Source organism: Apis florea, unplaced genomic scaffold (genome assembly GCF_048593485.1).
Source record: "Apis florea isolate Af1SG1 unplaced genomic scaffold, ASM4859348v1 contig_2293_pilon, whole genome shotgun sequence".
NCBI classification, from domain to species: domain Eukaryota; kingdom Metazoa; phylum Arthropoda; class Insecta; order Hymenoptera; family Apidae; genus Apis; species Apis florea.
This window is the reverse complement of record NW_028256554.1, coordinates 5,152,937-5,179,933: the sequence shown is the minus strand read 5'-3', so window position 1 is coordinate 5,179,933 and position 26,997 is coordinate 5,152,937. Positions and strand designations below refer to the sequence as shown.

General features: G+C 31.5%; 2 protein-coding genes and 1 non-coding gene across 6 annotated transcripts; 1 reads left to right on the top strand and 2 right to left on the bottom strand.

The window, feature by feature from the left end:
- Positions 1-5,985: 5,985 nt before the first annotated feature.
- Positions 5,986-15,101, bottom strand: LOC105735741 (cilia- and flagella-associated protein 276). Of its 3 annotated transcripts, XM_086904037.1 has the most exons (5): positions 7,585-8,044; positions 7,385-7,502; positions 7,028-7,245; positions 6,730-6,870; positions 5,986-6,606 (listed from the first exon to the last, which is right to left on the bottom strand). In XM_086904037.1, the coding sequence occupies exons 3-5, from the start codon at positions 7,232-7,234 to the stop codon at positions 6,406-6,408; spliced, it is 549 nt and encodes a 182-aa protein (XP_086760163.1). In that variant the 5' UTR covers positions 7,235-7,245; positions 7,385-7,502; positions 7,585-8,044; the 3' UTR covers positions 5,986-6,405. The 3 variants fall into 3 exon arrangements, with proteins under 3 accessions (XP_086760163.1, XP_012343230.1, XP_012343229.2); XM_012487776.3 differs by lacking the exons at positions 7,385-7,502; positions 7,585-8,044 and adding an exon at positions 15,023-15,101; XM_012487775.2 differs by lacking the exon at positions 7,385-7,502 and having other exon boundaries at positions 7,585-8,034.
- Positions 15,102-16,190: 1,089 nt separating this feature from the next.
- On the bottom strand, positions 16,191-16,263 carry TRNAV-AAC (transfer RNA valine (anticodon AAC)). The gene has a single exon. It is a non-coding gene; the product is annotated as a tRNA-Val (tRNA).
- A 2,233-nt stretch (positions 16,264-18,496) lies between these two features.
- Positions 18,497-24,160, top strand: Sap-r (prosaposin). 2 transcript variants are annotated; one of them, XM_012487956.3, is made up of 14 exons: positions 18,497-18,767; positions 19,402-19,507; positions 19,751-20,114; positions 20,225-20,530; positions 20,641-20,829; positions 20,910-21,029; positions 21,296-21,556; positions 21,662-21,796; positions 21,864-22,028; positions 22,123-22,336; positions 22,451-22,762; positions 22,900-23,015; positions 23,122-23,352; positions 23,598-24,160. In XM_012487956.3, the coding sequence occupies exons 1-14, from the start codon at positions 18,731-18,733 to the stop codon at positions 23,685-23,687; spliced, it is 2,646 nt and encodes an 881-aa protein (XP_012343410.1). In that variant the 5' UTR covers positions 18,497-18,730; the 3' UTR covers positions 23,688-24,160. The 2 variants fall into 2 exon arrangements, with proteins under 2 accessions (XP_012343410.1, XP_086760144.1); XM_086904018.1 differs by having other exon boundaries at positions 22,888-23,015.
- The last annotated feature ends 2,837 nt before the right edge of the window (positions 24,161-26,997 follow it).

Below are 26,997 nucleotides of genomic sequence, written 5' to 3'. Positions count from 1 at the left end.
TGTGTCTGCCCTCCAATGAGATTCGTTACCTATAGGCCTATTATATCCGTTTACGCTTCGTATTTTTCATACGTCTGACACTTGACACGTATGTCACAATCGTGAGAGAATACAGGGAAAGAAATACGATCTCTCGATCCTAACGAACTATCGAAATAATTTATTTATTATATTAGATCAGTCACTCACTTTAGCAGTGATAATTGTCGAGTGTGTCTGCCCTCCAATGAGATTCGTTACCTTATTATATCCGTTTTCGTATTTTTTATACATCTGACGCTTGACACGTATGCCACGATCGTGAGAGAATACAGGGAAAGAAATACGATCTCTCGATCCTAACGAACTATCGAAACAATTTATTTCTTACATTGGATTATATATTTTGGTATTAATTTTAACACAGATGTCAAAATTTTTTTTTGAATCTAAAATCTACGATATCGAATGTAATACTTTCAACAATCTCATAAATATCCAAATTGTTTAGTTAGCAACGCAATAATGTTACCACGAATTTTTCTCGTCTAGGTGTCGCGTGAAAAAAGAACGAAAAGGTTGCTCGTCTTTCAATATCACATCTCAGAAACGTCAAACAGTGGAAAAAAGCTAACAGCGACGATCAGAGTGGTTACAGCGCAGGGGGACAAGGAAGGGTCGTTGGGACGGGGAACAGAAACGCGTGTCCAAATTCCCACGTGGCGACGTTCCAGAATTCTCGCACGGGGGAGGGGATCGAGTGCACCCCTGTGCGGTCCCGAACTGTCACATTTTCCACTCTGACGGGTGCAAAACATATATCTGCTCGCTTCGCAGTCCGCGAGTGGATGGCCCAGATAAAGAAGAGATTCTTGAAATTTCCTGACAAATAACCGCCCCCCCCCCTCCCCCCGATATATATATCCCGTGCTCTATACCTGTTCCTCTAATCTGTATACGGACATTGTTTTCCCAACAATCGCAAAGAATTTCCACGATGAAAGTAGACGTGCCGCTAGCATAATGGGGATTACTTGCCTGAAACGTGTTCTACACGATGTTTACTTAGGTTCGTTTAAGCGTGCTGCCTGGTTTAACTGGTGGGTGTATAACGAAAATACGTGTCCCGATTTGATTCGTGCAGTGTTTCTTATCTCGAGGGGATAACGACGATAATTATTATTACGAGTAAGTTAATTATATAAAATTCCTTCGAAAAATAATTTTATTCATCCCCGAGAATTAATTATTATTTTATACTTAAGGACGAAATTCCATCATTATATATCTTCATTTTCAGAGATCCGGTTGATTAATATAATATTTCGTATCACACGATGCGATAAATCCAAACTTTTCATCGACAGTTAAGCAAGAATACCAAGTTTCTCCTAATAACTAACATCGAACATTTTTCCAGTCGACGATCCGTAAATAGTCTAGGCATGCGATTGACCGAAATCAAGGCGCGATAATCGAAGCATACGCATAATCTTCGTGCCCATAACGAAATGGGATTAACCGTTCGTCTACCGAAATACTAATCCATTTGTTATACACCGGGCGGTAAAATCTATCCTGGCGAGTGGTTCCAGGCTGATGTTATTTTAGGTGATATCCGAGAGAGTGAGAGCGCGCTACAACGGAATAGAGGTGTGTAGAGGAGAAAGAGAAAAGGGATCCAGAGACGGAGGGATAGAGAGAGAGAGAAGTCGTCGTCGTCGTCGTCGTCGTCGTCGTCGCAGGTTGGCGAAGGGAGCGGCGAGGACCCTCGAAGGTAATCTTGGCTCGTTCGCGGAGGGTTGCATTTTGATCCCCGGAGCTTCTGCCGTGGCACGATCTCCGCGTACCTTGCCTCTGCTCACGCATTTACTATAATTAGAACTCCCTAATTAACGAGCAAACGTCGCACGAGCCTTTCGTAATCTCGGGCTTGACCTTCCACCGTCGTTTAGACCCGCTCTCTCTCTCTCTCTCTCTCTCTCTCTCTCTTCTTCTCCCTTCTTTCCTCCCTCTCTTTTTTTTCGTTTCATTCTCCTCTTTCGTCGTTTCATTTTTTAATCCGGTTTCTTCTTCGCTGGAACGGAAGGAAGGGATGGAAGGGAGACGTGCCTCGCTAGGGAAGTAATAGAGACGAGCGATCATATTTTGTGCGCGAACGGTTCACGAAAATAGAATGGAAAGAGGGATGGGATGAGTGCGTAGGAGGATGATGGTTCATCCCGATGGACGCAAAAGGAGGATGGAGGATTTGAGAGAAAATTTCAGGGTTCAAAATTTTGGAGTGTTTAAAAATTAGTTTTTTTTTTCGAAATATTAGAAAAATTTATCTCGATCTCGATGGTTTGTCAACGATGGTTAATATTTTTAGAAATATATCTAGAATGATCGAGAAAATCTCGGGAAGTTTAAACAGTGGAACGAATGATATGTTTGTTTAAATAATAGAAGAAACGAAAGGATCAAGGGGGTTCGCACGAAACGATCACACGACCGAACGATTTCGCTTCCCCTATTCTAATAGAAAAGACAATTGCAGGAGGAACCCCTCCCACGGTTGGTGGATGTTGGTGGCGCGTTGTCTTGAAATAACTTTAAAACGTTGAACAAACATTCGAGTGGCATGGCAACATATTGAACAGAAATTAAAAAATAAGCTTCGTAAGCTACCACTCATATAGATCTGACCTTTTACAAAGAGGGTGGCTTTCTCTCTACATTAAACGGACTGAGAAAACCAGATCGACTGGAATAGAGGGTAAATTTCCAACCACCAAGCTCCTACTATTTGATTAAGCACGTACCTTTCGAGTACCTCCTTTTGTATTTGTCCTTGCGAAGAGGAAGGACTCTAATTCAATTAAATTTTTACCACCATCATATTTTTCTAAGACTGAAAATATTTTTTCCCAGATTATTATAAATTCAATCTATCATATTGTTATATATGATAGATATATGGGAGAAGAATTTAAAATGGTATTAAATTTATCATTATTGGAAGAAGAGTTTATTTATATAAATTTATTGAAACGAAGAATTTCATTGCGATTGAAAATTGAAATTAAAATTAAGATATGATTATTCTGTATAATGTGTTTAATGTAAATATTTTAAAATGGTAAACGTCAAGAGAAATCACTCGCATCATTCGTTTAATACAGCCTATTTTTGGCTGTCCTTTATAACGTCGTTTGCGGCTTTGTCTTGACAGTACGTAGGTGAATAAAGTCGAGGGAGCAAAAATGGGACCGAAAGGAACGATAAAGCTCGACGGGTGGTGGCAGTGTGCACCGTGCTGATAAATATAACGTAACAAGTTCACTGGAATAACAACTTCATCCCGGAGGGATCAATGAGACTTTGCTGCGACTTTTACGCGGAATTTCCTTTCGAGTAAACGTATGCGCGCGGGAATTGGGAAGATGGTAAATCGATCATTCTTCTTCGTTTCTGTTACCGTTTATTCGTCAAATCGGCCCAACGATCAAAACGTGGAAAATTTTAATAAACTTGGATCTCTTAATAAAAATTTCCTCGAATCTCATTTTTGATAAATCATTTTTAACGAAGTTCTCGATAGAATATCTTTAAAAATATATATGTATATTTTAAATATAATAAAAAAAAGAAGAATAGCGTTTTATGACTATAATTAATAGAAAGTGGAAATTTTCAACGCAATTTTAGAAATTTTTCCAAAATGTAATTTCGAAAATTACAAAGGATTACTTTAACTCTTGGAGAGTTAACTTCTAGAGTCGACGGTACAAATACGTTAGTTTAATCCTGATTAAATTGTTCGATCAACGTTATCGAATCTTCGACGGCGATCTTCACCGATCGTTTTCGAGATATTTGTTAAATTCAAAAATTACGTAGAAATTACGTTTTTATTATACCTTTGTTCAAAATTAATTACGTTCGATGCGCCGCGAACTTTTTGAATTTGAGAGGCAACGTGGAAATCTTCCATTTCGTTAACGGAGGCAACCGACGAAGGCAACCGTAAAAACTAAATTAAATAAGAATTAAATACAAATAAAACCGCTCAGCCAAGTAATTGGCTGGTTACCTCGCTCGTTACCCACCACGGTCTCGGATCGCTCCACCCTTATTCTTGCCACTTTCTGTGCGCCCCCTAACCGAGAAAGGAAAAAAGGAAGAATAAGGTCGATAGACATTCGACGTGATGTAATCTACGGGCAGAATTATTTGATTCGTCGTGGAACGAATCGTGTTTATTTAACGGTATAAGTAACGCTTACTGAGCGGAAAAAAAATAAAGGTGTTTAGGAAAGAAGAAAATTCTCTTTATAGAAATTCTGTATGTATCTTTTTTTTCTCTTTTTTTTTCCCACAATCACAAATGCAATCGTAAAATTCGTGACAAATGTCACGGTCGTAATTCAATTTCAGATAAGACAATCTATCGATAACTCGAACCAATGCTAATTAAACTTTTAATCTACAAATGGTACAGGTTGACTAACAAATTTTTTTATTGCATTTATTCGCTGTATATATATATATATATATAAAAGACAAAATTTTTCGAGCAAAGAATATTAAACCTAAAACTCACGAATTTTCCAATCGCGTTTTTTATTAATATTTTAATCATCAATCAACTCATCAACAATAACATCTCCAACATTCTTAAATTCTTCCAACCAATTACTCCTCGTATCATCTGCCTGAATTCCAACAGACAAGCAATTATTCGAAACCGAAAATTCCCTACGCCATAATACTTAAACAATAGTATAATCTCGCAGTCGGTTTCCCTTCAATTTTCCTACCAATGTCGTTAAAAAGATAACGAGGTCGGGTCTTTGGTGGAATAAAAAAAAAAAAAAAAAAAGGAAAAAGAGAGAAGGAAGGGTAAATAGGCAAGGGTCGAGGAGGAGTTTTCGACGACGAGACGGTCGCCGCGACAATCATGGCCGGATTAGGTGTATGTATAAAGACAGAGCTGCTGGAAGAGGGTGTCAGAGGGGTTGAAACAGGTCAAACGGGGGCAGGGGGAGCAAGATAGACGTCTGCATCGGGGGTGAAACATAAATGATATTCCATGAGGAGCATATGCGTACGGGAGATGACTCCACCTCCGCGACGTTATGCGGCGAGGGTGGTCGCCACCCCCTGGCAGCAGGGTGCTGGTTTATTACAAACAAGGATTACCCGGGTAATGGGACATTCTGCCCCCTGTTCGACTGCTGCTCAGTGAGAACGAGCCGTGCACTGACTCACGCTTTCGCTTCTCTTGTCGGTGTTCGAAGGGGGTGAGGCGGTGGCCGAAGATCGCTTGCCAAGATTTCGGTGACGCTGCATTACGACGTCGCGAGATATCTCGTGGACAAATTTGCCGACACGTTCGGACGCGATACGGATCGGTCTCGAGGGTGTTTTTCGAGGGTGGTTATGTCATCGTGATTTTTCAAAATAAGGGAGATGCGTGTTCGATACGTGTTTCGATGGTGTTAATAGAAAATTATCGCGTAAAATATATATTTTTAATTATTTTTAAATTATTTAAGACGATGTTTGTAATAGGATATTGCGTCGCGATGTCACGAGATATATCTTTTGGATATTGTTGTCACAGTGATTTTATAAGAATTTGTTCGACATTTGTGCAATGATGATACGTCGATAATTTTTGTATAAAATATATATTTCTACATAGTTTTATAAAATACTACATAATATATTATACTTTATTTATATAGTATTGCGTAAAATTCCATGATATTTTATCTGAGTCCCATATTAAGTTATTGCACGTATTTGTTTCATGCGAAGCGTTCTCGTCTGTATCGGAATAATTTTTTTTTCTTTTAATAAATTCACAAAACTAAGGAAGGATTATCGATATACTTTACCTTATACAATAAATATATTCCATTGCAGCAAAATTATTTTCTGTAATGTATTTTTATCAAAATGCTAAAAACAAAAAACAACAAAGTGGTACAAAGTGATTAAATAAATAAAATTACCTTATAAGATAAATCTTTCCAAAGGTTTTATTAATATTTAAAATTATTGTTTCTTTTTCGATACCTAATAACTTTTTATTATATGTCTTAAAAAATAATATATATATATATATATATATTAAAAAATTAAAAAAGAAAAATATATTAAATAAAATCTAATAAGAATAAAAATGCAATAATAAAGCATGTTTTTAGTATCACTGAAAAAAGAAAGAAAAAGAAAAAAATGTTTGAAACAATTGAGCAATTAAAGCGATTATTCCAATAATCTAAAATATGTCGAAATGACAGAGAGAATTCATAAACGGAGAATTCGCGATCGGCGATGATAATCATAAAATCGTTGATTTAATTTCTTGTTAGCACAGCCTTGCTCGTTGGGCTTTCATCTCAAACACTGTATAGATCCATGTTTAAATATTGTTTAAGTACTGTAAAAAGTTCCGTCGATTTTGCGACTGTATCCGGGATTAGATTGAACCGAGTGAGGAGCGGTAATATTTAATTTCACGCTACTCGGATGGACTCGTCTCTCTGGCACCGGGCCATAATGACACTCCGCTTCTTTCACGAACAAGGTCACTGGCTCTTTCATCTCCTCAGGTATGTCCGGCTCTCTGTAAATCTTGATTAATCGGAAGCAAATAATACAATATTTAAATTATTTGTTCGAAGGTAATTGGTAAATTTCAATTGGAAAATATTTCGATAAAATCATATAATCGTATCACCTAATATTTATTCTTACCTCGACTTTATTCTTTAAAACCCGCCACGTTTTCTTTCCTAAAGTTTCTGGTTGCACGGGGATATAGGATTTCGGCACGAGTGTGTCCTTGCTGTGAATGTATACGGTCGAAAGTGCCAAATCCAAGGAGTCTTCCGGCACCTGTAACGAAATTTATTGAAATCGTACGAATTTTTCCAACCCCCACGACACATGTATTCGTTCGTTAAAGAGATTCGTCCGTCGTATGATCCACCTTAGACGAAATTTATCTTGGATGAAAATTTTAATCGTGACGAACGAACTATATATAGATTACCTCTTTTCTCTGAAGTCTACAATCTTTTCTTATACTGGTTAACGTGTGATGCGCAAAGAGACGTTCGTAGACGTTTAACTTTCTACTCCAGTCTACGTCTTTTGGTGAAACTTTACTACCTAGTACAGGCTTTTTCGTCCACACTCCTTCGCGAGGGTACAAGTCCGGCAAAGGATAAGGATTTCGAATATAACTGACTTCTGCCATTTCGATATGATCTGTAATTATATTACGTTTTCGTTTTCTTTCTTTTTTCTTTTATTTCTCGTGTACTAAGAAAACTATTAATTATCGTATATTGCGCGATACGATAAAATTCGTACACTTAAAAATCTATACAAAATAAACAATATTTACCATCAACGCGAATTACGATACGAATTTTATTAGCTATATTAACTTGTTGTTGTGACTCGACAACTTCTCATGGAAAGATTATTACAATCGGTGTGACTAAACATCACTTTACTTTTCTCTATATATATATCGAAATACGTTTATTTATACTACGGGAAACAAATGTTATGCATAAATGTTAGAGCGGTGAGAATATATACCTGAGCTGGAAAAAATGAAAGGAATCTCGTATTCGTAACGGAATATGGCCGGTTGGTTGCGCGTTTTGCTCAGGAGGTGGTCGGTCATGACCAACGTCGATATTAAACCCGCAGTAATTTATGTTAGCACGAGCGGTGCATAATGCTGTTTGTATAAAGCGGCATTGCCACGTGTCGGCTCGTGGCATCGCCACGTATCACTCCCACCTCCATTCTTAGATTAGACAGCGTGAACGTGCATTATTATGCTATTTTAAATATTCGATTGAAGATGAGATGCATTCTGTTTCGCTCGATTGGCATTTACTCTCTTTATCGATTTAAATTGTTAAACGTTTGCGATTTTGTATATCATTTTTGAGGATCGATCGCGCATCGGTGCGATGTAAATAAGTAAATGAAGAATTTTGCGTCGAAAGTTACGTGAGAAGTTGGTTGTATCAAAGGACTGCGTTCGTAGACAAATTCGTTGCACGCGTAAAGCGTTTTTATTTCAAAGTTGCGACACGACGGTGAGAATCGAAATAATTGGCGCGATAGCAAACAGCTGGCTGGATCGAAAGGGAAGACGGAAAGGCGGTGGTGTATGAATGGCAGCATTCGGGGAAAATCTCGGTTAAATTTCACAATAAGCTCTTTCACGGCTCCTCTAAACGTGAAAGAGCTTGTAAGCGACTTTGGGGAGCCTTACGAGAATGCCGTTGGAAACCAGGCAGAAGCGACTGTGAAGGCGAGAATGAACGAAGGAAGGGAATGGAACGGCCTCGATAAGTGGACACCGATCGAGGATGATGGAATGCAGACCGCCCGCGTGAATTAAACCAGCCCGTTTATGAATGGATCCGAATCGGGATTTTTCGTGTTCGAGTGAATGTTGCTTCTCTCCGACTTCTCATCTTTTGGGAGATAGGATATCGAATACCGGATGTTGATCCTTGACCGTTGAAGAGAAAAAGAGAATGAATTTGCTTTGTAACCCGTTCATTTTGTACACTTTTACAAAAAAAAAAAAAGAATTTTCCAAACGTTCGATGCGAATACTCCGACCGATCAAAAATCAATCGATCGAATTTTCTCGCACCCTTCTTCATTCTCATCCGTTTTTTCTTTACTACTAGATCAAATATCAACGATCGCTATCTCCATCGGATCCTTCTCTTTGTAGAAACAAATTCGAACGTATAAGAACGACGCGTATAAACGATGAAAAATTCCTCCACAGAGACGAATGATAATCCGTATATAGGGGATAAGAAAAGATCGTTTCGCGTCATTGGTCGCGCATCATCCACGAAGCTGTTCTTGAACCGGGTGCAGGGGTTGGGGATACAGGAACCGACACGCGTAATCGCGTAATCGCATAATCGTGGCGCGTGCTGAAGTTCGGGTTGCGGGAGCTTTGCGTACGTCTACATCGGCGCACGTGCGACATTCAACGCGTTGAATCAACAACGATCGCGAATCACGAACGTAGCCGTGAATACGGGCGGCAAACCCTTGCCAACCGTTTTACGAGATAATTGTTCCCGACGAGCTGATCTCCGGTAATAATGTACGGGCAGATAACGGCCATTTAAATCAAAGAATCGGACACCTGAATTGTCGTCTTTGAAACGAAGTCGATTGTAACGATATCAATAATATCGTTGAATGAAATTGAACAAGGGAAATATCTGCCAAATTGATTTTTTTCAAGCTAAGAGAAAAGCTGGAAAGAGAAAAAAAACTCAGATTTCAAATCAAAAAATCAAAAACGTAATGGATCTTAAATTAATACACGCGTTTTTCGACACTCTTAAACACTGAAATTTGCACAAAACAAGTCGCATTAACGACAAGTGGAAAAAGGAAGGAAGAAACTGTCAATTTCTCTTTTTTTACAAAAGAGTAAGTCGCATTAACAACGAATGGAGGGAAAAAAGAAGAAGGAAAGAAGAGACGAGGACGAAATTGGAGAAGCATACGGCGGCGAAGAATGGAAAGAAAAGGGAGAGAGATGGATCCCTTCGAGATAGATAGGTGCGGTCACCGTCAGAGGGGGTTGACAAAGGCTGACCAGGGGTAGAAACATTCAAATGGTAATCGGCGCGCGTCTAACCGACCCTTCGACCCCCGTGCTCGTGCTTAAGGGGGTGCGAGCACCCCCTCGGCATACACCCTGCACATTCGCACCAGAATCAAACCAAATATTGGCAATATCATCCCTGCCATTGCTGCGCCTCTCTCTCTCTCTCTCTGTCCGCGACCTGCCTCTCCTACACCGGCTGGGAAACGATGTCCATTTGAATGCACGATTCCATTACCGGCGACGATATATCGGCCCGAGGATATTACGGGATTAGGATTTCAAGGGAAACCTGAAAAGAAAACTCGGTCACGAGGAGATACGATGCGTTTCTGCAGCGCGATGATTCTAAACGTGTCGTCCATCTTCCGTTTTGTTCCGTCTCTTTGTTGATATATATTGTATAATCTGAATTTGCGAGCAATTGGATAATAATAATAATAATAATAATATAAGATAAAATAAATTAAAGACGAATTTGTATTTTTATACCGAGTGAAAGAGGCGAAGATTAACAATTTGTTTATTTATTAATTTATTTATGATAATATTGCGTATTTTAGTGCGTTGGCAACAATGAACACGATGTTCGAGGGGTGGAAAGAATAGATCGTCGAATAGATCTCGCGTCATACGAAAGAAATATTGATACAGCTTTGTTCGAAAAACGTCCAAACAGAGAAGTACACAAGCGTCACGCCCCTGGTTTTCGTTCTTTCGTGCATTCTGGAAAAAGGAACGTTGTAGAAAGGAGGGTCACCGAATATCGGGTAACGTTGATCGTTGTCGCGTTGTGCCACGACTTGCGAACGAATTCTCAATCGTCTTTTCGAAATTTCGTAAGTCTTACCAAAAAGTGATAATCAGAAGAAAATTCGAACAGTTGGAAATCTTTTTTTTTTTTTTTTCTTTCGATAAAATCGACTGCTCGTTTCAAGCTACGAGAAAGATTCTCGTTCGATCTGCCCGCCCGAGAAATAATACTCTTCACCGTAGAGATCCCTTCGCGAATGGAATAATGTCTTACACCCTGCGTGTCGAATTCGATGAAACCAATGGGGAGGATAGGACAGCAGCGCGACAGGTGGCCCGTGAAATCAGTGCACGAGTGCGCCGTTCCATCGAGCCTGCCGTTCGATACGGTTCATTAGGAAATTAAGTGTATAATAATTAGAATCGGGGTGCTGATGGGACACGTTAAACGGACGATTTTTTTTTTTTTTTTTTCGTTCCACGAAAGTGCATCCGAGCCGAGAATAAACGGGCGAATTTCCCACGAGTTTAGTTTTCTCAAAATTTTCATCCGTTATTCTAATATCATTTTTTATTTTCACCCTTTAAAAATTCTCGATTATGATCGAGTCATTTCTGCATTGCACGTAATATAAAAGGATAAATAACATAATAACAGCGAGGATCGTATACTTTAGCCGCTCGCTTTATTTAATTCTTTCTAATCTAATCTTCCTTACAGACTTTGCCACTGAGGTTGAAAAAAGAAACGATCCGATCGAACAATTACCTCAACGTCACAATCATTCCCTCTAAAAAGAAAATCGAACGAATCGCGATGATCGTGGGACAAAAACAAAAAGAAAAAAAATGAAAACGCGTAACGCGAGCGAGATGGAACAAACGTGATACAAAAAAAAGCGATGTTCTCCCCCCAAATCAAATCCCTCCATCGCGAAATATCTCTTGGCCGCGAAACGTGGCTATGCACGGCCGCGGTGCACGCTATTTGCATACCGATGATCGAGCACTCGAGAGGCGGCGGTTGCACATTTTCGCCCGCCGGTCGCGAGAGAGGCGCCGGTTGGCGGGGAATCGCCGGTGTATTTTAGCATTTCACGTTTGTTTCCATTTAAATGGTAATCGAGTTCATAATGTAATTGTATTCACCGCGTAAGCCGGGTCTCACCGCACCCGTGCCCCGGCCATTGTTTGCATTGTTCTCCTCGCAGCGCGAACAATCCGCGCGCGCGCGCCACCCTTTCAGCCACCGCCGAAATCTAAACCCCTCCCCCACGCGCCTCTCTAAAACCCTCCCCTCCTGACCCTAGCTAACAGGAGGTGATATTTTCCCGCGGCCAGTTTATGCGAAACTGATGGATATCGGGTGTGGAAATACCGATACCTGCTCGATCGGACCGAATGGAAAGTCGATGTGTCACGGTTTCGATTCGAGGAGGACAGCGTTCTTGTTTGAGTTCTCTCTCTCTTTTCTTCTTTTCTTCAGATTCAGTTCAGAGGATGGAACAGGGAAGGATGATGGAGTATTCTCGTTTGAGAATACTCGACGATATCGATACAGATTTCGTAGATGTTAGAAACCGGTAATTTTGCAATCGTGTGGAGAGAATTTTAATTTTTACCTCTGAAATGATACTCTCGAACAGTATCGTTACATTTGTTATACACACAAGAAAGTTAATTCTGAATGATTTCGAATCGTCGTAAATACGGGACGCTGCTATTTTTAACTAAAATTCGAACCGGTCGAGCGATAGATTCGCGATAAATCGTAATGGGGGGGTTCAAAAATTCGACGTTGACAAAAATTCCTTCTCCTCCCTCCCCCTCCTGCTTGAAAAAAACGCATTGTTATACAGCCCACGGAAGAGTAGCAGAATCCTGGTTGAAGCGCGGAGTGGCGGGAGGTGGGTTAGGGAGGGCCCTATCGCAGGCTTGAAACGAGGCTGTATACGAAAACTGGGGGGAGGGGGGTTGGCCGCGTTATTGTAACGCAGGGGGGATGCCGGGTGTGTGTACGTGTTAGCCGGAGTTGGTTGCCTTTCTCTCATACATATTCATCAAACGCTAATTAATCATCGCCAGGCGCACCCGCTCTGCGAGCCACCCTCTTGGCAGCGGGCAGAAGCCGGTGGAAAAAAAAAAAAAAAAAAAAAAAAAAAAATATACGATATCCGCAGCAACGCGCAGACACCTCCTATATATTACGGGCGCGCGCATCCAGATGTCGAAGCCGGCGAGATTTTTAAATGGAATTGACAACATCGGGAACGATCGCGGTGAATAACAAAAATTTATCGTTGCCTGGAATTGCCACTGTCTGGATTAAATAGGGGGGGGAGGCAGGGAGGAGGAGGGGGAGGGAGGGAAGAGAGGAAATTACGAAACCGAAATTTTCACAGCCTCTCGATTCAGCCGCGACATCAGCTCCAAGGAAGAAATTAAGAGACGAAATTGGGGAACTTTGAGTTCTTAATCTTAAAGTATGAAATTTTCCTATTTCGAATTATTCTTTGTCAATAATAAGTAAGAGCACGTTGTTATAAATCGTACATAGGATCCATTTCTCATGGATGATCCGATTCAATTTTCAAGAAGGAAAAATTTTAACAAATTCTTCCCCGTTTCGCGTTATTGACTTTATCCTCCCTCTTGAACGTGTCGTAAATAGCGGCTGGCAATAGAGCGCGGACAATCAATCTAAATTGTAATTTCGTAATCCTATTAAACAGGAGGCCAGCTTCGCACGCACTTGGCGTCCGGGACGCGTATAATTAGGTATCGTTTATTTTACACCGCAGCCTAGGAGGGTGACACTTCCACCGTATATAATATATACCCTGTTGGGGTTCCGGGTAGACGGTGGCCACGATGGTGGTAGTCGCTCGTAGAACGCTTCCTTGCTAATGCGACGCGATCATCGCCATCTAGCAGCCATCACCCATTCGTATTATGCGAATCCCCTTCTCCTCTACATCGCCCCAAAGTATCCTTTCCTTACGTTTCCCGGTTAATCAACGACAATCAACGTCGAACTCGATCGACGAGAAGATGTGGAACGTGAAGTTTTTAAAGAAACTGATGATTAATAATGATATCAAGGTTGCTTCATCAATCTTTTGTGATTTATAATTAAGAAAAATTTCTTAATTCGATCGATAATTCGATTTCTGGCGTTAAATCGGGAAAGGGAATTGTCGTTAAATCGCGTTGGAAAAGTCTCGTCTCTCGATGTTTTGACTGCCGACATCAAATCGCGACAATGGCAGATTGTCTGCTGACAAATGAGCGGCCCGCCACGGGACAGCGATCCACGCACGAGACATATGGTCCTCTATAAAAAAAAAAAAAGCGCCAGAGATACAAGAGATGGCCTGCAGTAACAGCATCCAGTCGATCCGATATTAATGGAGACCAAACACCGCACATTCTGTGTCGCCTCTGTCCCCGTTGTGTGTACATATTGGTGCGCCATTATGTCCCTGTTATAATGTGTACACACACCCCCTTTCGATACAATGGAATGATCTATGATTGTGCCAAACAAGGATCGTCAAGTCAATTTTTCGCCCTTCTGCTCTGTCTCTCTTTTTTCTTTCTTCTTTCTTTTTTTTTTTTTGTGATCTATCAGCTCGTTCGAAGCTACTTTCTTCCCAGCTTCTATCTGGGCTGGGAACGATTTTCATAATTTTTCCAACGTTTTTCATATCATAATTTGTCGTAGTTGAATTAAAAGTATCGAAGATTTATATCTTAACTCGTTAAAGAAAATTAAATTTAAAAAATCGTTCTAATAATTTTAACACAGATGTATCGATATATTGATATACTGATATTTTCGATTCGTTAGTCGAAAAAATTTGATGCAATATTCTTCGAAGAACGTTAAAAATGAATTATATTATAGATTCGATGTGACGTTAATAATGAAACACTCGAGGCGTAAAATGAACATTCCATCTCGCGGTTTTTAATGATTACGATACGCTTAAATTAGCCGAGATCGAATCCATGGAACGATTTACGCTTCGCGATTAGATTCGAGTAATTCCAGTTTTCCTGAGCGTGCAAACAATAAAATTGGATTTAGCGACCCTCGTGGCACGTACGTGGCGTGCGGCTCGAAGGGTGAGTTTTCGGAAGGTGGACAAGCACGCCGGTTCCGAGGGAGGGTTGGGAGATCAAAGACGCCCTCCGGCCAATTCCGTAGTTTCCACGTGACATATTAGGTAGAAATTGACGGCGACAGCCTCGAGTAACGACGCACCCGATAAACTTTGATCATTTCACCTGTGGGACTTGTTTCGATTCGTGAATATTATTATCGCGATAGGCGCTGATTCGCCACCCGTGATTACGTTGCCACGATGGAAAAGACGAAGATATTGACTGGTCTTATTGTTATTGGCATGACGATCGCGTTTCAGAAAAGGATTATGCACGTTCTACTGAAGATTAATTTTAGAGATAAAAAAATATTATATGTTTTATACACGGTTTTACCGAATAATAGTTTTGTTTAATATTTTTTGAGTGATTGAATTAATTGATGATTGTGGATTAGAGAATAAATAATAAAAAAATTCTAATCATAATGTATCAAAATAGTTGTAGACGTACCTTTTATAACGATAAACGATGATATTATTGTTCGATGAATTTACTTAGCAACCTGTGAAGACACTACTTGCTATAAACACTACAGATTCAAAATTAAATCGATATTATTTCCCATAGAAACAGTTTTGATAGATTAGATCACTACATTTTGACAAATAGCGACATCTGTGAGAAGAAAGTTGTATTAAAGTGAAAAAGATATCATATAAAATAATCTTAAGGTGTTAGGATCGTCTTACTATTTTATTTTTAACTATTATTATAACCGATTCAGCATAGAATAAAATTGTAATGTTAATAATGAAATTTAATCTGAATTTAATCTGAATGAAACAATTATAAATTAAAATATTAAACGATGAAATAATAAAATATAAATAGTATTAAGAATCAAATATATTTTGTAGTCATGTCAAAAGGAAAGACAAGGAAAATAAATAGTAAGACAAAGATAGAGATAAATTAAAAATATTGACATCAGCGCCATCTCCAGAGTGCCGCAAATAAAACATATAAAAAAAGGAAAGAAAATAATATAAGAAAGATAGAGATAAAACAAAAATTGACCGACAGTGCCATCTCTTGGCCATTAAAATTATTTGTCTATAATAGGGTAAGGTAGAATAAGAATTGAGAATCAATGCCATCTTTCCAAATGACATAAAACTAAATATTTTCAAAAATAGTTAAGAGATGGTACTGATCTTCAATTCTTATTCTACCTTATTCTATCATGGAGAAATATATATTCAAGGCATTGTAGATCAATTCTTATTTTATTTTCTTATATTATTTGTTCTCCTTATGTATATATTTTATTTACACCATTCTGAAGATTTCAATATTTTTAATTTATCGTTATTTTTATTTTATTATCTGTTTTACTTATCTATATACTTTCTTTATAAATTTTTTTATATTATAATATATATATATATATTGCATATATTTATTTTTAAATTCATTTTCAAAGTTTCGTCTATGAGGTTAGAATCATTTTTAACACTAACTTGTATTATTAGACCATAGTTAATTATAAATACGTTGATGATAGATAAATTTTATAAATGTTTTTAACGTATATATTTAATTAATTATTTTTTTCTGACATTATATAGTTTAATTTTTTTTTACTAAAAACGAATATTATTTAATATTTAAAAAAAAATGTTTCCGCCCGGGATCGAACCGGGGACCTTCCGCGTGTTAGGCGGATGTGATAACCACTACACCACGGAAACCATTGAAGAATAGTTTTTTAAAGAATAATTTATACAAAATTTTTAATGTAAAATATTAAAAATAAAATATAAATATGATATTTATTAATTAACATTTTCACAAACAAGTTAAATACAACAAAACTGTCATACTTAGTTAATTTAGTTAACATTTTTTTGATTAAAAATACTAATTAAAATTCTTTTTATTTTATTATTATTATTGTTATATCATTACGTAAATTTCATTTAAATAATTATTAGATTTATTTCATAACAAAAATTTATTATATCTCGTATTTAACAAAAAAAAAAAGAAGGAAAATATCTTCATAATGAAATTTCAAAAATATCAAAAAAGAGTATAGATGTTAAAAATTTTTATTTTTAAAAATGTGCAAATTGTACTTTATATTCTATATTAATAATTCCCAACAACATAATATAAATAAGTAAATTGACATAAGTGATCTATTTTTAATGAATGGAAAAATAAAAAATCAATTATTATTTATACATTCATTTTTTTTTTAATAATATAAATTAAAATATAATAAACTTTAATCTTCTAATTAAAATAGATAATAATTTTTAATTCTAGAAATATCTTTTATGTACTTATCGCAGAAAGTTTTTAATACTTTTCATGATAATAATACGTTAAAGTAACATCACTGTTTAGAGTTTTTTTTATATGTTTATGTTACGTATTATCTACAGCAAATCATTGTCCTTCAACTCTCAAATATGGTTGAACTTTGACATTCTGACACACAATTATATTACTTACTTCATATAATGTTCAAAATTTAAAAATAAAATATGTAATATACAATTAAATATATTAATTTGAAAAATTCTATTATGTGTTTGATATTGCATTAATTATAATAATGGCCCAATATTTTCCAAGTTATGAATTGTAAATAAAAAGTGTTTATAGAACTTGAATAAATATAAGATTGATATATAAGATTATCTTTTTATAGTAAAATTGAAAATTATAATAAAATAATTAAATATATAAAAATATGAAATGCAAATTATTACAATATCATTACAATATTTAATAATAAAACATAATATTATATCAGTAAACACATTTTATTTTTTAATATCGACACGAACGGTTATTATATCGACAAAGTGTAAAATGATAATGCGAACATAAGGAATTTAATGTTATAATATAATTCATTTTTATCTCTCTTTATATGGATATTTTTTTATTTTAACGGAAACTTACAAAACAAATCTGAATATAGTTATATAAATTTAAAAATATAGTATTATGTTCTATAATTTCGAAATTATTGTTTTTTTTATTTTCATATATTAATAATAATATAATTTTTTAATTATATATGTATATATATATATTTAATATCTATAATATTTAACTAGAAATATTAATAATTAATTATTAATACGATAAGCAGATTAAAGTTTAATTTTACAGAATATTTTGTATATAAAAATATATTTTTGATATTCGATACAAAAAATAACCAAAACACATTTCATTTTGAGATGTCAAATTATCTTTATATTACAATCTACAGATTATAATCTACTGTAAAAATACAACAAAAATAGAAATTATTTTTATATTATATTTAATTAAATGAAACAATAATTATTTCAAAATACAAAACAATAATTTAATTTAATTTATCATTTGCACTATTTTATCACAAAGAAATATCGAACATTGCAATCGATCAAAATGTCGTTTATCTTAAATTTAATTATTTGTTATCGAATATTACATACTTTATATACTTCAAACAACCGATAACAATCTTTTTGCTTTGTAGAAAATAATTCTATTATTAATTTGTTTATTTTTTTTACTATTATAAGATAAATTATATGTCTAATTAAAACACTAAATAACGATCAGAAAAAGAAAACGGCACTTTAACTTGATGACTATTCTTTTTTGTATCACGCACTTTTTATATACACTCCGATAGATGACACCACGAATATTATTTGTTTTAGTGAAAATCAATTCGATAATTTTTAATATGAAACCGTAGTTATTCTAACTTTTTTCATAAAAACATGATATGAATATGCATTTCTAATTCAATGAAATTTTAACGATGTCTCACAATTTAAGAATGTAACAATATAAACTTAAGATTCTTGTATCAATGAATAAAGAAGATTCATATCACGTGATAGAATATTATACTCCTATTGGCTATTTAATATCATAGAAAGAGAGGGAATGAGAAATACATTGGTCAAAGAATACGTATAAACGCTAGAAACAGTCACTTGACAGTAGCGCCTGGTGGACGAATGTTAATCAATACATCGATAGAATTCTCTAATACGGAACTTTTTACAAGAGTAATTGTACGTCATCTTTAAACAATATCATTAATACGTATAAGAAAATAACAAAGAAATAATCATTAAATTTTTAAGTTTTTATTGGTACGCTTGTCGCAACGACATTGAAAACTTAAACGTAAAGATGAACATTTTGATTGCGCTTTGCGCGATCCTTGCTGGTAAGTATCTTGATTATTTTGCATTAATTTGATCCTTTTCTTTGTTTAATTACTTTGTTTAATTACGTTTAATTTTATATTATTTTTTTATACATTATTTTTATCCTTTCGAAATATATTTTTTATGCTATAATTTTTGAATTCTTGTCACGCAATATTATTATATTGTATCCTAGAATCATAATATTATTGAAATTATTATTTTTTTTTAAACTGAACTTATTACACTGTGAAAAATAACATTAATTTTATTATATTATTATATTATTAGTACATTTTATAATCATTAGTCACATAAGATAGGATTTGCTTATTCAGATGAATCAGATGAATCAGTGCTTAACAATTAAGTATGTACTATAGAATGCTATAGAATTGATTAGAATATTCTTCTTAAATATATTTTCAAGTTGTTATATGTTTCTTGTCAGTTATATTATTATACATATTATTCTAAATAAAAATATTAAATATATTGTTTTTATATTATTCTTAAGACGATGTATTATAAAAAATTAAATCTTTTAATTTATTTCTATAAATTTATTTATTTATTTCAATTTATTTCCATTATTTTTATATAATATTTTATAATATTTGCATATATTTATTATATATTTATTATATATTTTAGTTTGTAAAGCAAGAGTAGTAATACAAGCTGAGGGTCCAGCAGATCTTCATCTTTTGGGTGAACAAGAATGTACATGGGGACCTTCATACTGGTGTGAAAACATTAAGTAGGTTCAGTTAAATATATATATATATATTATCAACATTATATTGTCATTGATATTTAATTAATTATATTGATTTAACTAAATTTTTATATATTGTATAATTTTTAGCTTCGTAATAAATTTTTTATTAATATTTAAATTTTAAATAATAATATAAATAATTTTTCATTCAATAAATTATATATTCAATATGTTATTATAAATTAAATTAATATTAAATCATTTCATCATATGTAAATATAGAACTGCAAGTGGATGTAATGCAACCAAACATTGCATTGATAAAGTATGGAAACATATGAAAGTACCAAATGATGATGATAGTGTTTGTACTATTTGTAAAGATATGGTTCAACAAGCTCATGATCAATTAGAAAGTAATCAAACTCAAGAGGATATAAAGAGCGTTTTTGAAGGAAGCTGTAAACTTATTCATATAAAACCAATTGTGAAAGAATGCATAACAATTGTAGATCAGTTTATTCCAGAGCTTGTTGAAACTTTGGCATCTCAAATGAATCCATCTATTGTTTGTTCTGTTGCTGGACTTTGTAATTCTGCTCATATAGATGAATTAATTGTAAAATATGAATCATCCAAACCTGAGGTAATTAAATTATATTTTTAATAAAATAATTATATGTAGAAATATATATTATATAAATATATATTACAATTATATATTGTAATTACTTGTGTTAAAATATTGTATTTTAGATTAAAGAGTTGAAATCTCGTTCTTTGGAAAAAGATGAAGTTGAACCTGATGAATGTTCAAAATGCTTCACTGTAGCAGCACATATGGAGCATAAATTAAATAACACTCCTCGTGATAAAATATTACAACAAATGCTTAATTTATGTGCAGAATTTAATAGTTACTCAGATGCCTGTTCTGCTACAATTCTAACTTACTTTGATACATTATATACTCATTTACAAGAGAATTTCAATGCTCAAAATATTTGTCATTTATCTGGCCAGTGTAGTAATAAATTCCACAAACATGAAGATGTTGATACAGTAAGTTTTAAATGATATATATAAATATATAATAGAAAAATTTTCAAATATTATAACTAATTAAAAAAAATGATTAAATAATATGATATTTTTCTTTTTTTGTATTTTAGACCTTAAAAGTAGAAATTAGACCACTTTCAAGCGTAGGTATGGTCGATGTAAATGATGATCTTCCATGTAAATTATGTGAACAACTTGTAGGACATTTAAAAGATCTTTTGGTAGCTAATACTACAGAAACAGAATTTAAAGAAATATTGGAAGGATTATGCAAACAGACCAAGTCATTTTCTACTGAGGTAATAAATATTATTGAATTATAAATATATATTTTACATAATAATTCAGTTTTTTAATCTTCTAATATTTTTTTTTTAAGTGTATTGCTATAATTGATGAATATTATCCACAAATATATGAATATTTTAAGGAAGGTCTAAATTCCAATATTATTTGTAAAATAATGGGAATATGTCCTATGCCAGGAAAAATAGTACAGGTCAATAAATTTTTTTTTAATTAATTATACACAGAATTATCTTGCATTCTAATCAGAATTCTGTCTTTAAATTAGTCATCTATTTAATATAAACAAATGCGGATATCATTGTATTTCACTTACTTTGATTTATTTATTTCACATTGAATATAAATTTTGCTTTGAAAGTTAGATCCATCAGAATGCAATATATTTCTATACATCTTTATTTTAATATAATTGCCATTAATAAAATGGTATTAATTAAAAAGTTATATATTAAATAGAATGGGCCAATTTGGCCTTTAGTACCTAGAGATGCAGGTGAAATAGGAATACGTGTTTTTCAAAATGCAAATAAAAATTTGAAAAATGATAATGAAGAATTGAATAAATCACAAGTTGAAACAATGCAATTGCCTATTGAAAGATTAATACCATTTCCTATGTCGGAAGGATCGTTAGGGACTCAAGGAAAAGAAACATGTGCATTATGTGAATATATATTGCATTTTATACAAGAAGCTATTACAAATCCTACTACAGAGGTAATAAAATTAGAATATTTATTTATATATTTTTTATATAATAATATATTAATAAAAAATATATAATATTATATAATATTAAAATAAATAATATTAATGCTTCAGGAAAAAGTGAAAACAGCATTAGGAAAAGTATGTAAAAAATTACCAGAATCTATATCAGAACAATGTACACAATTTGTAGATCTTTATGGAGATGCTATTGTAGCTATTTTGGCTCAAGAAATTGATCCATCTCAAGTTAGTGTACAAATTTATTACAAACTATTTATCAAATATGCAGAAAATTTTAAAGTACTATTTACAGGTCTGTTCATTATTGCATTTGTGCCCAGATGAAAAGTTAATGAAGATGTGGCAAAGTATTCCAAAGAAGTATATGCTTGAAGAAGTACAGAACAAACCTAGTTGTCCATTATGCTTACTTGCTGTAACACAAATTTACGATGTTATAAAAAACAACAAGACCGAGGTTATAATAATTATTATATTATTTATATATTCTTAAATATTTAACATTATATAACATTATTGAATGTATTATATTGTTATTTAATCTTGTATAGGCAAACATAGAAGCTCAATTGGATAAATTATGTATTCATTTGCCACATAGTTTAGTTGATGAATGTACAGAATTAGTCAAAGGTTATAGTAAAGAACTTATAGAATTATTACTGGCAGATTTAACACCTCAAGAAGTATGTGTTTATATTAAATTATGTAATCCTACTGAGCATCTTGGAAGTGAATTTATTACTGACGAAGATGGTGAAATTTGTATGTATTATACATGTTATAATTGCATTTATGTATAAATTTTTTATAAATTAAGAAAATATGCTATTTATAAAATTTTTATGATATTTTTTAAAATTATATCTTTTATTTTAGTAACTAATGAAATACCAAATGATCCAATAAGTACTGAAATATCAGATGATTTAAAAAGTGTAAACTGTGTTGTTTGTGAATTTGCTATGCATTATATTGACAAATTTCTTGGTAATAATAAGGAAAAGAATAAAGTTGAAAATGCAGTGCATAGCGTATGTAAGCATCTTCCAAAAACTATCCGTAAATCATGTAACAGGTTTGTTAATAAATATGCCTCTTCTATAATTGATATTATCACAAAAGATGTTAGTCCTAAGCAGGTTTGCTCTTTCCTTGGACTATGTACAAAATTGATAGAAGAAATGAAAGGTATATAAAAAATTTATAATAATAATTATTAATTAAAATATAAATGAATTAAAATTAATGTAAACAATAAATTAAAATATAAATATATATATATTCATAATAATGATAATTTATTGTAATGATAGCTTCTATAACAGAATGTGCTATGTGCAAAACAATTATATCGAAAATAAATGATCGAACTATTGACGATAACGTTGAAAAAGCAATATCTAAAGTATGTCAATATTTACCATCAAATATGGAACACAAGGTAAAAAAATGTAATATATATTTTTTTTGTTTTTGAATTTTTTTTTATTTTTAATTAATTTAATTAATTATTAATTAACTTCAATTTTTATGAAATTTGTTTCTAGTGTACTATACTTATTAATTCTTATGGGCAAAGCATAATAAATCTTATTAAGAGAGGTGAACATATTGATAAAATTTGTAGCAAAATGGGTCTTTGCGCACCCAAAGATTATTCAACAGTATCTTTGGAAAATTTACGAATTAAACGATCGTATGAAAAAAATCGTATAAAGCATTGTACATGGGGACCTGTTTATTGGTGTTCTACTAATGAAACAGCTCGTGAATGTAAAGTAAGTAAAACATTTGTAATTCATTTTATTATATGTAAGTAATTTTATACAAATGTCACTGAATAATACATAAATAATACAAATTAATGATAGTGAAAGATTCATGAAATATATAATAGGCATTACATTCATATTTTTCTTTTATATGTCATGACAGTGTTACAAATTTGTCGGCTTATATTTATATTAATGCTGAATGATATATTAACATTATAATTAAATATGTGTATATTTATTTATTTAAGGCTGTTGAACATTGCAAAGAAAATGTATGGAAAGCTGATTTCGCCCCTCCTAAACAAATTACCTTAAGTGAGACAGAACCTAATGTTTAAGTTTGTATTTACATAATAAATTGAATTATTCTTTGGTTTTTGCATCTTAAAATATTAAGTCGTAAGAATTTCATATTTCTTTAGAATAGAATTTCTTTGTATTGATGGTATGAAAAATTTAATATCGGTTATTAATGTTATATATTGCACAACTTTTTAAAATATAACAATATGATAGCACCATTAAAATCTTCCAAAATAATAATTAATTACAATTGCATAATGTAGAAAATTTAGAAATAAATCTAAAAATAAGCTTTTCACACTATCGCAAATATATTGCGATATGTTGCAAATATATATTTCACAGTGTTAAGTTCATATTTTATAACAATTACTATATAATAACTGTAATATTGAAAATATAACAATGAATTCATATGTTTATATATGTTTAGTAATTATCAATATAATTATTATGTATCTGTTGCATTAATGTCAACTGTGATAATAAAACAAAATAAAAATACAAATTGATTTTATTTTTATTTTTATTAGTGTTTTATTTATTTATTACATTTATGTTTTTAAACAGATATTGAAAACTTTAAAATGAAGCTTAAGTTGCTTAAATATTTACATTTATAATATTAAATATTACATTTATAATATTTACATTTTTAATATTTACATTTCTTTAATGTGCTTAATTCTTTAATATTTTATATTCGTAAACACAATTATTCAAAATCTTATTAGTAAGGTGAAGACATTTCAATAATAATATCGATATCTAAAATATTTAAATAGTGCTTCATTGCATATATGATAATTCTTTGTTTATAAAATAGTAAAAATAATATTATTAATGTAATAACATAATAACATAATTTTATTATTTCAAATCTTTGCTAACCTAAAAACTATCAGCAATTATCATTGTATATACGTATTGCATATACAATACGTATATTTTTTTGTAATTAAAAATTTAATCATTCGATTTAATGGTTCGATTGATTTTTTAAAATGAAATCAAATGAAATCTTATTAAAATTAATTATTTATATCGATAATAAAGTTGATTATTCTGATTTTGTTTTCTAACAATTTTGATACATTTTATTTCTCATTTCATTTTAATAATTTATAGATAATAAAAATATTAAAGTTTTAAAAATCATATAAAATAATAATAATAAAGAAATAAATATATATACATAATTAAGTTATTATTTTTTTACTTAATAAATTTTATATATTTTTTAGGATTTTTATGATATAAAATATAAATATCGAAACTCATTTCTAAAAATTCTATATTCTTAAAAATATGTTTTAATTCAATTTATATAATTGAAATATTGAATGGAAATAATAAAAATGCATAATATATTAAAAAAAAAATGTTCTTTTGAATTTGTAAATATTAAAAATTATTTTTTTATTAGTATTTTTAATTTTACAATAATAATACTATATTGTTTTTTATTATATATAAATAATTCTTCTTAATTTTAAAAATCGATTAATTTCGAGATTATGCAAGATATCGCTTCATTTGATTTTAATCGATATATTTCGATTAAGTTCAAAGTAATTCGATAAAATCAATTACATTAGTGCAACGTAATTTTGATTGTACAGTGAAAAATTTGAAAAAGTGGTTAAAAAAAGAAGTTTTATTATATTATAATGTTTAAAAAGTATAAGATTCAATCTTTTTATTTTATCTTTTTACTCGAATATGAATATTGTCTTGTGTAATTATATGTTTCATAAATTTTCTAGTGAAAAGATATATTGTGAAGAATCATCAAGCGATATCAACGTTCTTTTATTTTCTTCATGGGTGAGTCAATTATCTTAATTTTTCTAATTATTAATTTGTTTGTTTTTAAAGAAATAATATATTTGATATTATATATTTAAAAAAAAAAAATTAAGATATATAATGTTTATAAGAATATCAAAATACGTGAGCAAGCGTATTTATTATTTCTAAAATAATATTATTTATTATTTTTTATATAAAATATTATTAGTTTAGGAAGTTATTTATTTGAATTTTATATATAATATGAAAAAGTGGTATTATATATTTATGTTTTTGAAATGATATATATCATGTTCTTTTTTATATTTTTATGTAACTATATTGAGAAATTTGTGAAAAAAAAGCAATCAAGTTTTCATGAATTTTAATGTATAAATGTAGATAATCAAGGTAATATCATTAAATATTCCAAAATTTAAATAAATTCACTATTACTATGCTTGCATTTATTTCATTTACTTATTTATTTTTCTAAGAAGCAATTTTAATTATCAATTTTTGTTTAATTTCTTTAAAATAACAAACTTTTTTTTATATTTAAATTTATAAATTGAATCATCACTATTAAATTATTTAAGATATTTGATCTACTGAAGATATAAAAAATATATAGTGAACTTATAGATACTATAGAAATCTATCATATCGATGATATATACGTGTATTTAGTGTATTGCTACATTTATAGATGGCATTGCTATTCATTTCATAATGTACTTATTTTATACTTTAAAACTTTGTTTTATTTTTAATTTTTTTTTTTTGCATTCGAATAATTTCTAATAAAAATTATCAAGTTTTTAATTCAACTATATATATATATAGTTATATAGAAATATATATATATATATATATATATATATATATATATATATATATATATATATATATTCTTCGTTAATAATAAAATTTCTTTAATAAATATTACGATAGTATTTTTAGATAGAACAATATATATAAGATAAAAAATATTTAACATATATTTTGAAAAAAATTTTGGACGAATATTAAATTTATCTTTGTGTGAAAAAAAATTCATCTTGTTAAGTTTGGACTTAACTTATCCAACCTGTCAGTTTTTTAACCTTTAATTTAACATCGTAAAGATAGAATATCATTGATACATTATTTCAAACGTATATGGCATTATTTTATTTGTTGCTATTTTTTTAAGAGGAAAATTGTTTTAAAATAACTTTTCCTTTTTCTATCGTCGCTAAATAACGCATCATTTCGGTTTGTAAATAAATAGAAAAATCTGGTTATATATGAATCAATTAATGTAGTTCTTTTTTTAGTTTTATAATTCATGAATTTTTTTCTTTTTCTTTTATTAATTTAATTTTTAATTTTGAATGTTTTTTTAATGTTTTTAATTTAATAATTTAATAATAAATATTATTTTTAAGGAATTATTGAAATTTTAAATAGAAATTAAATAAAATATTTCTAATATGGAAATTCATTACATATTTAATATTTATTTCGTATTTGTCGAAATATTTTATGATAATGAAGATTAATTATACAATA